Genomic DNA, 14,389 nt, shown 5'->3' on the forward strand with positions numbered 1-14,389 from the left:
AATGCTCACATTGAAACATCCCAGACCAATTGCTCACAGCCCTCCCCTCCCCCGAGGCAGGACAGAGAGGAGAACAGGACAAGTAAAGATCACACAGGCTGAGATAAGAGCAATGTTCTAGAAACAGCAACGGGATGTAACCACAGCAATACCGATAACAGAGCGTACAAGACAGACGAAAGATCAGACCACAAACTCGGGCAAAATAATGACATCAACACACAGGCCCGGTGGTCTGAAAAGGAACAAAACGGCTCGGTGGTGTCAGACAGCCCGGGCCGTGTGTGGGCAGGGCTCTGTCGTGTGCAGCTGCGGGACAGGGAGCTCATGACGTGGCAGCACATCTGCCCGTGGGACAGACACAGCCACGAGCCAGAGAGCGGCTCGGAGCAGGGGGAACAAGGCAAAGAGCCTGACGCTGCGGGCAGGTGAGTCACCTGCACGGCACACGGGCCAGCCCGCTGGCACCGACCTGCAGGGCATCGCCCGCCAGGCCTGGCAGCAGGGTGTGCCCGGGGCAGGCGCCAGCTCGGCGGTGAACGCAGGGAGATGATGACACTCCACCCCTCGGGAACAGCTCTGGGGCTGCGGGCTCCCGGGAAGCTTCAAAGGCGGCAGGAAGAAGCGTTGCACCGGGAGGACCCCCGAATTTGGGGACCCGGGGGACCGGGAGCGGCGGCGGCTGCAGCGCCGGGAGCTCCGGTCTGCGGCTCAAGCATCGCCTCCCAGGGGCTCCGCACGGATTTCGGGGACCCCCCCCCCGCTCCGCCCCGGGCCCCGGCCCCACCCGCGGGGCCGCCCCCGGCGCTGCGGCGAGCGCGTCCCGGCGGGGGGGCGGGCGGTGGAGCCGCCCCTGCGCGGAGCTCTCCGCGCACCCTCCATCCCCTCCCGCGAGCACTGCATCCCCCGCAAGCACCAAACGTTCCACCCCTCTGCTCATCCTTCCATCCCCTCCCGCCAGCGCTGCATCCCCCAGCAAACATTCCATCCCCCCGCGCACCCTCCATCCCCCTGCGCACTCCTTCACCCCTGCTCCCCATCCATCCATCCATCCATCCATCCATCCATCCATCCATCCATCCATCCATCCATCCATCCATCTCCCCAAGGACTCGTCCGTTCCTCCGCGTATTTCTCCGCGCATCCCTCCGCTCACTCCTCCGTCCCTCCGCGCATCCCTCCGTCCACCCGCGCATTCCTCCATCCCTGCGCGCACTCCTCCATCCCCCCGCGCATCCCTCCATCCCTCCGCGCATTCCTCCATCCCTCCGCACATCCCTCCATCCCCCCGCGCACTCCTCCGTCCCCCGCGCCCCCCGCGCCTGTCCCCGCTCCCGGCGGGGCCGCTCCTGCGCGGGGATGGCGGAGCGGCCGCGCTTCCTCTGCGGCGTGGTGGAAGGTAGGTCCCTCCGGGGCCGCGGCTGGGCCGGTCCCGACCCTGTTCCGATCCACCCGAAGCGAAGCGGGGTCGGGAAGGGCCCCAGGCTGGGGGGGAGGCGGGAGCGGGGCCCTTGCACAGACCCCCCATCTCTGCCAGGGCTCTGGGATGCTCCCAGCTGTCCCCAGAGAGCCCTGCGGCCACCCCAGCAGAGCCAGAGGGGCACAGGGAGCCTCTGCTCGGCCTCCAGGGGTTCTTGGCTGTCCTGGACTCAGGGGCACTGCCCGGTGTGCCCCCCTGCCCATGGGGCAGCTGTGCAGGACCTGTGCTGGCCAGGGAGAGCTCTGTGCTTCTCCCTCCCCACATCCCCAGCTCCCTCTGGGGCTGAGCAAGGCCTGGCAGAATCATTTGCCCTTCTGCTGGCAGCACAGCGCCCTGCGAGGGGCACTGCCCTCTGCCTCACCTGAGAGGAAGCAGGAGCACCACGCCAATAAATGTAAAACAAACAGGAAATGCAGGGGAGGAGAAGCTGACGTGATTCAGCCGTGAATCATTGGTATAGTAGAGCTGACCTGGGAAAGAGGACAGGGATGATGCATTAAATAAAATCCATTCCAGGAGAACACTGCTGGCAGGGCGTGTGCAGGACTGAGCGGCCTCCTTGGCAGCCCACGTCAGCTCACAGCAACACGTGCTGTGAAAATGTCACTTGCAGGGGCCATGCAGGGACTCTGGAGACCTCGCTGGGATCTCAAAATAGCAAATTATTTACCACAGAAATAGCTTTCTTTGGGTGAAATGTCTGCTGGGATTCTCGAGTGCCCACAAATTTGGCCCTGTGCACGGTGGGGGATGGATAGCAAGGTGAAAATATATTATTTCAAAAGATATGGAATAACCATGTAGGTGTTCAGGCAGGTAGAAAATCTGCCTGCAGGGAGAAGACAGATGGAGAGAGGGTGTTGCTGTGGTGCAAACCCCCTCACCATTGCCCAGGACTGCTGCTGGGGGCTGCAGGGTGGGCTCCTGCCAAAGGGAGCCAAGGGAATGAGGGCAGGTGAGCTCTGGGACACTCAGGTGCTTTGGGAAATGGAGGTGACACTGGCCTCATGGAGAGCTGGTCCTTTCTCCCAGCTTGGTGGAGTCAGTGTAGCCTGCCCTTGTGCACCACCCAGTTTTGGGAATGCTGTCACTTCCCAATATCTGCTCCCCTTGGCCCTGACTGCTGAAAATTGCAGTGATTGACCCAAAAGTTGCCCACAATGCAGAGAGAAAGCAGAAGATACCTTGATGGCCAATTGCCATCACTGTCCAAGACATAATGGATTTTCTATAAGACTTCACGTTGCATCTGCCAGATCTGGAAGAGAATTGAAGTGGCTGAAGGTTCTTCTCTTGCTAAATCTCAGGTCTGTGCTGGGACTCTGACAGGTTCCCTTTAACCCCCACTTTGAGGAGCTGTCAAATCTGCATTTCTCCAAACCCATTAAGCAGCCTGTCCCAGGGGAAGGGGTTTGTGTTCCTCTGGATATCCTTTCTCCCTGGCTTTGCAGACAGCTCTGCACCTCCCAGCTCTTCCTACATGCAGAAATGGGAAGGGCCCTTCCCTGGAAGAGTCCCAAAGGCAGAAGGGGTGCTGCATGCCTGGCAGTGCCTCTCTGCCTTCAGACACTATTCCGAGGCACTTTCCAACAGCTGCATTTTGCCTTTTTTCCCTCCCTTTTACAGGTTTCTATGGGAGACCATGGTCAATGGATCAGAGGAAACTCCTCTTCCAGTGGCAAGTACCCTGAATTTTCCTCTCTGAAGGTGCGGGTGGCAGCCAAGGGACCTCACGCTTGCAGTGTCCCCCTGTCCCAGCGCTCTCCCGGCCCCGGGAAGGATCCGCGCTTGGCCGGGCCGGGGGTGCGGCGGGCCGGACGGACGGACAGACAGACGGGGGACCGGCAGGTGGTGCTGGGGCTCCGCACATCCCGCTGCAGCCCCGCTGCCACCAGCAGCAAGCCAGGACAGCAGGCGGGCAATTCCAGCCAGCCGGGGCTCGCTGAGCCGGGCCGATCCCGCTGGGATCGGGGGGCATCGCTCCATCCTGAGCACAGCTGTGTCACAGCTGCCATCCCCGCCTGCTGTGTCCCTGTGAGCCCCCACGCGTGTCTGTGTGTCAGCCTGTGTCCCTGTGACCAAAGGATGAGCTCGGGATCTGTCACTGGGACGGGAGGTTTCTGTGCAGCTCCTCTGCGAGAGGCTGCTGCCCAAGCCTGGGCTGTCAGTGGGATGAGCTGCACTGACAGGACCTGCCACCAGTGACTGCCACCAGTGACCTGGGGCTCTGCAGGGCCTCCCGTGGGCAGTGCAGTGGTGACAGTGTGGGCAGTGACAAGTGTGATTAAGGACCAGAGTGCAGAGACAGAATTTACAGAATGATCAGGTTGGAAAGGATCTTCAAGATCATTGAATCCAACCCAGCCCCAACACCTCAACTAAACCCTGGCACCCAGTGCCACATCCAGGCTTTGTTAAACACACCCAGGGATGGCGACTCCACCACCTCCCCAGGCAGAAAATTCCAGAATTTTATCACCCTTTTTATTAAAAAAAAAATCGTGATATCCAACCTGTATTTGCCTTGGTGCAGCTGCAGGCTGTGTGCTCTGGTTCTGTCAGTGCTGCCTGGAGACAGAGCCCAGCCCCAGCTGAGCACAGGCACCTTTCAGGGAGTTGTAGAGTGATAAGGGCACCTGTGAGTCTCCTTTTCTCCAGTCTGAACACCCCCAGCTCCCTGAGATACAGGTACAGAAAATGGAAGGAAAACAAGCTGGGATGTTTTAAAGTTCCTCAGGAATGAGCAGGTCTTGTCTGGTGCTGCACTGGGATGTGTTCACATGGTGGCACATGAGGGTGGCATGTCCATCAGTGTTTTTTTTATCTGGAAAGAAACAAAATAAGGGACTTTTATCATGAGATAGCTGAAGTGCTCTCTACTCTGCTCACCGTGGGAAAATGTAAAACATGGTCTGCTGAGGAGGATAAATAAAACCAAATTAATATATCGGATGCCTTCCATACAGAAGTGCCAAAAGAGGGAGGTGTCTGCCCTCCCAGAGGGCACATCCTGCTGGTGTGTGACACAAACCTCAGAGCTCAGCCCTGGCTGAGATCTCTGTCTCCACGTGGAGCCTGGCTGACTCCCTGCTCTCCCTGCACAGGCTGCAGCACCGGGGGCTGAACTGCTACATGTACGCACCCAAGGATGAGCTGAAGCACCGGCTGCTCTGGAGAGAGCCCTACACAGAGCATGAGGCAGGTAGCGGCTCTGCTGGGCCCCTCGGGGGGCTGCAGGCATCCCAGGTCCCTGAGGGGAAAGCATGGCTTGTGTCCCAGCTATTTCCATCCTGCCAGGACCCTGCCCCTTGCAGGGAAGCCCCCAGACCTTGCCAAGGGCAAGAAGATTCCCAGATTCCCAAGATTGCCCATCACGTGGAATTGCCTAAGGGAGCACCCAGCCTCAGGCAATGTGCTTGAGTATACCCAGGCCCACGGACCCTTGCCAAAAGTCCTCTGTGTCTTAAGAGAGTGGAAATGGTCCCCCTGGAGCATCTCCCCTCCCAAAGACCTCAGCTCCTTCCTTTCGCAATCCTGGGGTTCACTCTCCCTCTGTCCCTTGTCCCACTCCATCCCCTGCTCCCTTCATCCCTTGTCCTGCTCGATCCTTTGTTTTCTTCCATCCCTTGTCCCATTCCATCTCTTGTACCCTCCATCCCTTATCCTGTTCCATCCCTTGTCCCCCTCCATCCCTTGTACCCTCCATTCCTTGTCCTATTCCATCCCTCGATTCTGCTCCATCCTTTGTCTCCCTCCATCCCTTGTCCATCCCTTGTCCTGCTCCCTCCCTTATTCCCCTTCATCCCTTGTCCCCCTCCACCCCTTATTCCCCTCCATTCCTTGTTCCATTCCATCCCATGGTCCTATTCCATCCCTTATCCCCCTCCATCCCTTATTCCTCTCCATCCCTTATTTCCCTCCATCCCTTATTTCCCTCCATCCCTTATTCCTCTCCATGCCTTACTCTCCTCCATCCCTTGTCCCGCTCCATCCCTTATTTCCCTCCATTCCTTGTTCCATTCCATCCCTTGTCCTATTCTATCCCTTGTCCCCCTCCATCCCTTGTCCCCCTCCATCCCTTGTCCTATTCCATCCCTCATCCCCCTCCATCCCTCGTCCCCCTCCATCCCTTATTTCCCTCCATCCCTTGTCCTATTCCATCCCTTGTCCTGCTCCATCCCTTATTCCTCTCCATCCCTTATTTCCCTCCATCCCTTACTCCTCTCCATCCCTTACTCTCCTCCATCCCCTCTCCCCCTCCACCCCTCGTCCCCCTCCACCCGTGCCCCGCTCCCCCGTGCCTCCCAGCTCTCACAGGCCCGCTGTGCTGTGCTCTGTCCCCAGCCCGCATGCGGTCTCTCATCGAGGCTGCCCAAGAGCAGGGCGTGGAGTTTATTTTCGCCGTTTCTGCTGGCCAGGACATGGTGTTTTCCAGCGCTGGGGATCGCCTCCTGCTGCAGCAAAAACTCAGGCAGGTACCGTGGGCCGTTCCTTCATCCCACTGCTCCCAGGAAAGGGGCACGTGTGTTTGTGTGTGCTCCCCGTGCTGCTCGGGGGTGCTGCACACAGGGACCAGCCCTGGGCTGCCCGTGGCCGATGTGCTGTCCCTGGCGCTGTGACAGAGAGCTGAGGGCTCCACGGGTGCCTGACCAGGGACAGGAGAAGGACCAGCCGAGCCCAGAACTCTCTGGGCAGCACTGAGGGCTGGCACAGGCTGGAGCAGAGCCCCGGCTCCCCAGGGAGGGCACAGAGCTGCTGGCATGGTGGCGTCGCTCCGTGGGCAGCTGCTACTCCCTTGGCGCGGCTCAGCAGGAATGCCCCGTGCTGTGCCGTGCCCAGATGCCCCTGCCCAGCCCCCTGGGGCTCTCTGCTGCCCGGGGGTCCCAGCAGCCCCCCTCTGTGCCCGCAGGTGGCTGCCGTGGGGTGCCGCTCCTTCGCGCTGCTCTTCGACGACATCGACCCCTGCATGTGCCAAGCTGACAGAGATGTCTTCCCCTCCCTGGCACAGGCTCAGGCCTCTGTGGCCAACGAGGTGTACCAGGAGCTGGGCCAACCCTCCATCTTCCTCTTCTGCCCTACAGGTACTGCCTGCAGCCCTGCAAAGCGGGGAGCCCCCTCAGGACCGGGGTGTCCTTTGGCTGCTCCCCGGTCCCTGCTGAGAGCTGAGTGCCCTGGCAGCCCCCACAGCTCTCCCTGGGCTCCTCACCCTCCCAGGGGTGCTTTGGCCATCTCAGGGCTAGACTAGGGCTAGTCCGTAGTCTCAGCTGCCCCTCCCAGCCTCCTCATCCTCCCAGGGGAGCTCTGGCCACCTAGGACTAGACTAGGACTAGTCCATGATCCCTCTCCTCTCCTGGTTCCCAGCTCTCAGGGGATGCTCTGTGCTCTCTCCCCAGAATATTGCAGCTCGCTCTGCTCTCCCAGCCCCAGCCAGTCCTGCTACCTGCAGACCATCGGCCAGGAGCTGCTCCCAGGGATCGCTGTCATCTGGACAGGTGAGCCAGGAGCAGGTCTGGGTCACACACACGTGCAGTGTCTGCAAACCCTGTGGCCACGGGCTGTCCTGGGAGAGCCACCAGCAAGTGACCCCGCTGTGGTGCCTCTCACTGGGGTGTGCAGCCCCAGGCAGGCAGGGCTTGGAGCTGGGGCTCTGCTCTCCTGGCTGGGGAGCGTGGCTGTGCTGACTGCAGCCTCATCTCCGTGTCCCTGCTGCGTGTCTGTGATGGACCCTGTGCCCACGTGTGTCCCTGCCCGACGGCCCAGGCCCCAAGGTGGTGTCCCAGGAGCTCTCAGCAGAGCTGCTGGAGGAGGTGGAGGCTGTCCTGAGGCGCCGCCCCGTCATCTGGGACAACCTCTACGCCAACGACTACGACTGCAGGCGCGTCTTCCTGGGCCCCTACATGGGCCGAGCTCCTGGCCTCACCTCCAGGCTCCAGGGGCTGCTCCTCAACCCCAACTGCGAGCTCCAGGCCAACTTCATCCCCATCCACACGCTGGGCACCTGGTTCCAGAGCGAGCTGGGCAGCTGTGCCCACCCTGACCGTGCAGGTAGCTGGCACCCGTGCCCGGGCAGCTCTGCCTGCCCAGCCCTGCCCTGCCCAGCTGGCCTGCACGGAGCCAGGGCTGCCCAGGCTGATCAGCTGCAGTTCCTCAGGAATGGAGGGAGCCCTGGAAGACAGCCAAGGTGCTCAGGATGGAAGCTACAGCCCCCAGGAAGCCTTGGAGCTGGCTCTGCGGGACTGGGTGGCTGAGATAAACCAGCAGGCTTTGGAGGCAGGTAAATGGATTTGCACGAGCAGCATCCCTCAATCCCTGGAGTGCTGGATCAGCTCTGCCAGGAGCTCGGTGGCTGGGGGGTGAGGGAGCCCCTCCCTGCCCATCTGGAGGGTCTGGGGCTGGTGTGGCAGCTGTGGGTGCTGCCCTGTGGGTGCTCCTGCCATGGCTGCAGCCTGGAGAGGGTTTCCTTGGCTGGCAGAACCAGAGCCTGGGCCAGCTCTGGAGGAAGAGGTCAGCCAGGGGCGAGCTTGGTGTTTTGCAATGTTTGCCTCTGCAAAGCCACAGCCTCACCAGCTCTGGGGGCCTGAACTCGAGCCCAGGGTCCTGGCAGCTCAGCCCCTGCCAGCTCAGGGGTGGAGGTCCCTGGCACCATCCTGCCCCATGGGCAGTGGTTTCCATGCAGGTGCCAAAGGAGCTTCCCTCTTGTTCCTTTCTGGCAGGAGGAAGGACCTCAGGACACCCCAGTGTCAGCCTCAAGGGAGGACCAAAGCTGCAGCCTGGCACGGCAGGAGGACAGGAGGTCACTCCCGACCCTCAGCCCCACAGCTCGGCTCCTGGTGGGGCAGATCAGCACAGCCCTGAGCCCTGTGGAGTGGCACCAGAGGAGGGGTGCAGGGAGGTGACCTCAGAGCCTGATCAGGACAGTGGGAACAGGACACCCACGGGCCATCAGCAGAGCCCTACAAGGGCTGGGGACCAGCTCACCTCAGGGAGCTGTGAGCCCCCCTGTGCTGTGCCCAGCGTGGCTGGCAGTGCCCAGTCTGCAGGAGTCCCAGTGGCCACCAAGACCCTCCCCAGCCCAAGCCCCACCAGGAGCTCCAGCAGTCAGAACGTTTCCTTGCCCACCAGGGATGCCAGGACAGGGAATGGCAGGCCCGTCCTGTCCCCCAGCAGCACCCAGCCTGAGGCCACCAGGACTGATGTGCCCCAGACACCCCCAGGGCCTGGGGCTGGTGCCAGCCCTGCTGCCCCAGCCCCACTGAGTGAGGTTGGTGCCAGCCCTGGTCCCATGGCACCAGTGACCCCAGAGGAGGCTGGGCCTGGCCCCATGGCACCGCTGCCCCCCAAGGAGGCCACAACCAGCTCCCCAGCACAGGTGACCCCAGAGGAGCCCAGGACCAGCCCCATGACCCCCAAAGATGCCAGGACCAGCCCCACAGCAAAGATGACCCCAGAGGAGGCCAGGACCAGTCCCATGGCACCTGTGACCCCAGAGAAGGCTGAGTCTGGCCCCATGACCTCCACGGAGGCCGGGACCAGCCCCACAACCCAGGTGACCCCAGAAGAGGCCAGGACCAGCCCCCCATCCCAGGTGACCCCAGAGAAGGCCAGGACCAGCCCCCCATCCCAGGTGACCCCAGAGGAGGCCAGGACCATCCCCACAGCCCAGATAACCCCAGAGAAGGCTGAGTCTGACCCCATGACTCCCAAAAAGGCCGGGACCAGCCCCCCATCCCAGGTGACCCCAGAGGAGGCCAGGACCAGCCTCACGGCACCGATGACCCCAGAAGAGGCTGAGTCTGACCCCATGGCACCGATGATCCCAAAGGAGGCCAGAGCCAACCCCACAGCACCCCTGAGCCCAGAGGAGGCCGTGTCCAGCCCTACGGCACCCCTGAGCCTGGAGGAGGTGCGGATGCTGGTGGAGCTCTTCTACCTGCCCTACCACCACGGGGCTCTGGCCCAGGAACTCCTGGAGCACTTTCGGTGGCTGCGAGCAAACAGCCTCAGCGTGGGGGTCCCGGCCACGGCGCCTGATGCCTGCGGGGTAAGGCAGCTCCTGGTAGGTGGCTGCGGTGGCTCGAGTGTCCCCCGGGTGGCTGAGAGGCGGTGTGTCCCCAGGGCAGGCGGTGGCGGGGCCGGGCTCAGTCCTTCCAGCTGCTCTGCGCACGGACGTGCCGCCTGCACAGCCGCTTGGTCAGCACGGCCAGCAGGGAGCTGCTCTACGACCTGCACCCCTACCTCTGGGACATCCGCAACATGCTGCTGGCCGCCGGTGCCTTCGTCCTGTGGCTGGGTACGTGGCTGATGCCAGCCCCTGCCAGCCCCTGCCAGACCCTGCCAGCCCCTGCCAGCCCTGCCAGCCCCCAGCACGCCTCTCCAAACGCGGCTGTGTCAGAGCTGCAGCACCGGGGCACACCTGATGCTCGCCCTCTTCCCCAAGGAGGAGGTGAAGGTGTCTGGGAGCTGTCCCGGAGGTGTGGGGTTCTGGTAGGGCCAGGGTCCCTTCAAAAGTGTCCCTTTGACGCTTTTGCTGCTGCTGCCTCGTGTCCCGTGCTCACCACCTCGCCTCCTTTGCAGATGGTCACCTCCTGTGCGACCCTGACCCCAAGGGCACCTGGGGGAGCTGCTTTGGCTGTAAGTATGGGCACTGCCCTGGCTCACCCTCCTGGCTGCTGCCCCCCGTCACCTCCAGCCCCACAGCAGCAGCCAGAGCTCGCCACCTGTGGCCTTCACATTCTCTGAACAGAGAGAAAGGTAATTCTCTCTCACACAGCTTTTTTCCTGGAGAAGCACAGAGAGAATTATATCTCTCTCTGTTCAGAGAATGTGAATGCCACAGCCACCAGGCCGCCCTTCCCCACACTCTGCCTGCAGGAATGGCCCTGGGAGTGCTGCCAGGGTGGGAGCAGATCTTCACCATATCTCACAGCCATTTCTAGGATATGGTTCCTCAGCCCTTTTATCCCAAAGACCCCTTAGCCTTGTGGAAAAAGGGTTCTGGAAGGAGTAATGCCCTGGGTGAGAGGTAGGGCTGTGTTTTGAATGCCTGTGCATCACTTTGCACAGTTTTCCTCTGGTTTAGGGCCCCCTGGTTGCTCTGTGGGCCCTGTGACCTCTTACAAACCAAGAACTGCTACCAGCTGATGACCTGAGCAGGTTTCCAAGTTCAGTGCGAGAGGGAGCCGTGTGCCTTGAGCCCCTTCCTTAGGGAATCAGCATTCAGGGCACATTCTCACCATCCTGGGCTGCACAGCTGGGGAGCAGCTCCTTGGAGCTGTGACAGAAGCTGATCTCCCCCTGCCCAGCAGCTTTTCGTTCACCTCACGCGTGTCTGTGTCCTGCTGCTTCCAGGGTGCCAGAGCATCACTGCCCCCATGCTGCTGGGGAGGGACGCCGAGCCCTGGGCGCGCCGTGGGGGCCTCGTTGGGGAGCTGCAGGTGAGAGTGTGTCCCTCCCTCGCCGTGGGGCTGAAGGAACATTTGGGAAGCCAGCATCCCAACCCTTCTGCCAAGCTGCTGCAAACTTGGGAAGGCAGAGCTGACCCTGCACCACAGCTGCGGTTCCTGGCGTTTCAGCAGTCTCAAAGCCATTCTCCTGCTGCCTCCAGGATGAGGTTTGGAGCCAGGATGAGCTGAAGGACTGTTTCTCTTCCAGGCACTGCTGCCCGTGGGGAACAGCTGTGACCTCTTCTACCATCCACCCCCGCTCTTCCCGTCCAGCCAGCTGTACCTGCTGCGCCCGCTGCTGCCCCTGGATAAGGTGGGAGCCATGGCATGGAGGGGGGGTCCTGCCAGAGCCTTTGCGTGGCTTGTGCTGCCCATAAAATGATGAGTGCCAGGTTCATCTGCTGCTGAGCCCAGGCTGAGATCCCAGTGTGGGGTGACACAAGTGGGGAGGGTCCTTGTGGCCAGCTCTGCTCAGAGACAGCTGCCTGGGGAAGCTGTTGGGAGTGTGGTCAGCAGCGTGTCAGATCCTGGCCTGGAGAATGTGCTGTGGCCTCAGCAAACCCACCTCTCTGTGACAGGGCAGAGCAGGAGAGGGAACCCCCTGAGCCACGGATAAACCAGCGCCAGGGCAGGGTTTCCAGGTTGTGGGTGATCTCCAGAGCATCCCCAGTGCTGATCTCCAGGAAAAATCCAGAACAGGACAAGTGTGGATGGCAACTTCCTGCAGCCTTCCCCAGTCTGCAGCTCTGGGCACTGCCAGAGCCTGTGGGGATCCATCTGCAAATCCCTTCCTCAAACACTCACCCAGTTTATGGGGTGATTCCCTGCTGGAGAGCAGCAGTTTCTGTCAGCTGTGACCTGCTTGGCGCCAGCTCTGCTCTGCCATCCCTTGATGGGACTGGGAGGGAAAGGGAGAATCTGGATATGGAGGGACAAAATGCTCAAGGTTTCCCATGTACCTGCAGCGAGCACCCCTGTCCCTCACCCTGCTCCTCTCCAGCTCAAGGAAAGGCTAACACCACAAATCCAGCCAGCACAGACACGAGTGCAGCTCGTCTGCTCAGGCTGAACCTTGGCAACAACAATGCTGAGAGGAAGAGCCAGCTGAGCCCATCGGCCCGTTGCAGGAACCGGCACAGCAGGGCACGGTCCTGCCCCTGCTTTTGGGTGATCAGGGCAGCCTCCCCTTTCAGGAGCAAGGCTTTTATCAGAATGTTTGCAGCAGCAAACTCAACTGTGACCAGGACATTTGGGGATGTCCTGCTGTGCTCAGGCTCTCTGGAGATCTCAGTTTCAGGGTTGTTTTGGTGCCGTTCTGGCTGCTCTGAGCGGGCTCCAGCAGCTGCTCTCGGGATGCCTGACCAGAATGGCAATTTCTGGTTTGAAGGCTGCCTGTGCTGTGGCCATGAGCCCGAGGCCAGCAGAAGGTGGTGGCTGGCACCGTGGCAGTGCAGGTGCAGCCAGGGCTGACACGGATCCGGCTCTTCCAGGGAGAGCTTTACCGCATGTGCCGGGAGAGTTTGGACTGTGATCCCAAAGTGGCAGAGATCCTCGTGGCCCACCCGGATCTCCTCGGTGACAGGTGAGATGTGGCCCCTCTGAGGCTCCCTCCTGGACATGGTGCAGGGCTGGGGAGTGAGGAGATGGCCTCTCTTGGCATCCCTGTGGGGACCAGCGCTCTCTCACGGCTGCCAGTGTCCTCACTGGGAGGGACAGGGAGGGACATCTCCATGCTGATGTCCACCAGGGTCATGGCAGCCACCGTTGAGGATGTCCAGCCTGGATGCTGGAGGCTGCAACGGCTCCCCTTGGCTGAAGGTCTCAAAGGGGTGGTCAGAGGGTGCTGGGTGTGCTGTCCAGCTGGGGAATGAAGAGGGAGGCTGCTCTGAGGTTTCCCAGGGGCTGCAGGCTCAGCTCAGCCCTGCTCCCGCTCTGCCTGGCAGGCTCCTGGGCAGCTTCCTCAGCCTGAGCCCGGAGTACACCTTTGTGCTGGAGGATGAGGATGGCCCCTGTGGCTACGCAGCCGGAGCGCTCCACGCCGAAGGCTTCCTGCAGCAGCGAGACAGCAGCTGGCTGCCGGCCATCCGGCACAAGTACCCCCCAGAGCTGGGCACAGCGGGGCCAGCTCTGGGACAGGTGAGGGCACACCTGCAGCACAGGGACAGGAGAGGTGGAGGGCGTTCCCTCACTGTGCTTGTCTCCCGCAGGATGCCCTGGAGGAAGCAGTGCTCTTCTTCCACTCAGAGCCACTGGCAGTGCCCCAGCCCGTGCTGAGGCGCTTCCCCTCCCTGGTACAGCTGGGCACAGCCCCCCGTGTGCTGGATGTGGGGGCCAGCCGCAGCCTGGCCCTCTGCCTGCTGAGTGCACTCAGAGCCAATGGTGAGCATGACCTCGGAGTGCTGCCCTTCATCCAAGGGCTCCTCACCCACCAGAGCCGGGAGCTGTCCCCTCCCCTTGCACTGGGGACATGTGGGCCTGTGTCTCAGGGCATCACGCTGTGGCAAAGGGGCAGGGGAGACACCGATCCCCTTATGGAGGGGGTCCCTGTCACTGTGCCCCCCGACCCAGTGCCCTGAGCTCTCGCCTCCCTTCCAGGCTCACGGGGAGTGTTCTGCCAGGTCAGCGACGCCGACCGGCAGCAGCTGAGCTTCTACAGCAAGCTGGGCTTTGTCGCCCTGCCGGTGGCCTGGGGCAGCTCTCCCGGCTCTCAGCTCCTGGGACGTCTCCTCTGATGGGGCACAGGGAGGCAGTGCCCCAGGCCAGGCTGGTTCCCGGGCCGGGCTGAACCCCCCATCCCACACAGCATTGGCCTGAGCAAGCGGGAGCAGCGGGGCACCTCGAGCAGGCCAGGTACACGTGAGAGGGGACATGGGGGCAGGCAGGATGTCACTGGGATGTGTGCAGGGCTGTCAGATACCTGGGTAGCAGAGAGATATTGCTGCTACTGAGGGGATTCGGCCACCTCTGTGCCACCCCAGCTGCTGCTGTTTGCTGGGTGCCCAGGCCAGCAGAGCCTCAGGCCTGCAGGAGCTCGTGAGCAGCGTTTGGGTTTGTGATCCTGGGGCACAGCACGGTGCCTTCGTGCCACAAGAGTGTCCCCATCACGCAGGCTGGGCTGCCCAGCTCTCTCCATCCCCTGTGTGGCCTGAGACTGGGTGGTCAGTGCTGGGGCTGGCCCTCGGCACTGAAGATCTGCTTGTCTGTATGGATTGATATGGGATGCGGTGAGGCAGCCTCTGTTTTTGTGCCTGGGGCCTGAGGGAAGCGCTGTCCTTGGCAATAAAGCGTTTGCTGGGCTCTCACCATGGCTCGTTTCTTGGGGGAAAGTGTTGGGGTGCTAGCACATCCCTCTCACACCCTCAAACGCTCTCACACATCTCACACCGGCTCTTACAGTCGGTCTTGTGTCCCCTCACACAAAGCAGCTCCCCACACATCCCAGCCTCCATGCTCACAGCCCCAGCCC

The 14,389-nt window shown here is 61.8% G+C and overlaps 1 protein-coding gene across 4 annotated transcripts; it reads left to right on the forward strand.

Moving 5' to 3' along the window:
• Positions 1 to 1,310: 1,310 nt before the first annotated feature.
• LOC121335221 (protein O-GlcNAcase-like) lies at positions 1,311 to 14,204 on the forward strand. Of its 4 annotated transcripts, none has more exons than XM_041403096.1 (17): positions 1,311 to 1,399; positions 3,107 to 3,158; positions 4,585 to 4,682; positions 5,825 to 5,955; positions 6,390 to 6,561; positions 6,874 to 6,972; positions 7,241 to 7,525; positions 7,632 to 7,754; positions 8,194 to 9,521; positions 9,596 to 9,770; positions 10,055 to 10,111; positions 10,829 to 10,914; positions 11,132 to 11,236; positions 12,414 to 12,505; positions 12,867 to 13,059; positions 13,131 to 13,302; positions 13,519 to 14,204. In XM_041403096.1, the coding sequence occupies exons 1-17, from the start codon at positions 1,360 to 1,362 to the stop codon at positions 13,653 to 13,655; spliced, it is 3,345 nt and encodes a 1,114-aa protein (XP_041259030.1). In that variant the 5' UTR covers positions 1,311 to 1,359; the 3' UTR covers positions 13,656 to 14,204. The 4 variants fall into 4 exon arrangements, with proteins under 4 accessions (XP_041259030.1, XP_041259031.1, XP_041259033.1 ...); XM_041403097.1 differs by lacking the exon at positions 1,311 to 1,399 and adding an exon at positions 2,573 to 2,787; XM_041403099.1 differs by lacking the exon at positions 1,311 to 1,399 and having other exon boundaries at positions 3,125 to 3,158; positions 4,585 to 4,678.
• Positions 14,205 to 14,389: the final 185 nt, after the last annotated feature.

This window comes from Onychostruthus taczanowskii, unplaced genomic scaffold (genome assembly GCF_017590055.1).
Source record: "Onychostruthus taczanowskii isolate IOZ18803 unplaced genomic scaffold, ASM1759005v1 scaffold2, whole genome shotgun sequence".
Classification (NCBI taxonomy): Eukaryota; Metazoa; Chordata; class Aves; order Passeriformes; family Passeridae; genus Onychostruthus; species Onychostruthus taczanowskii.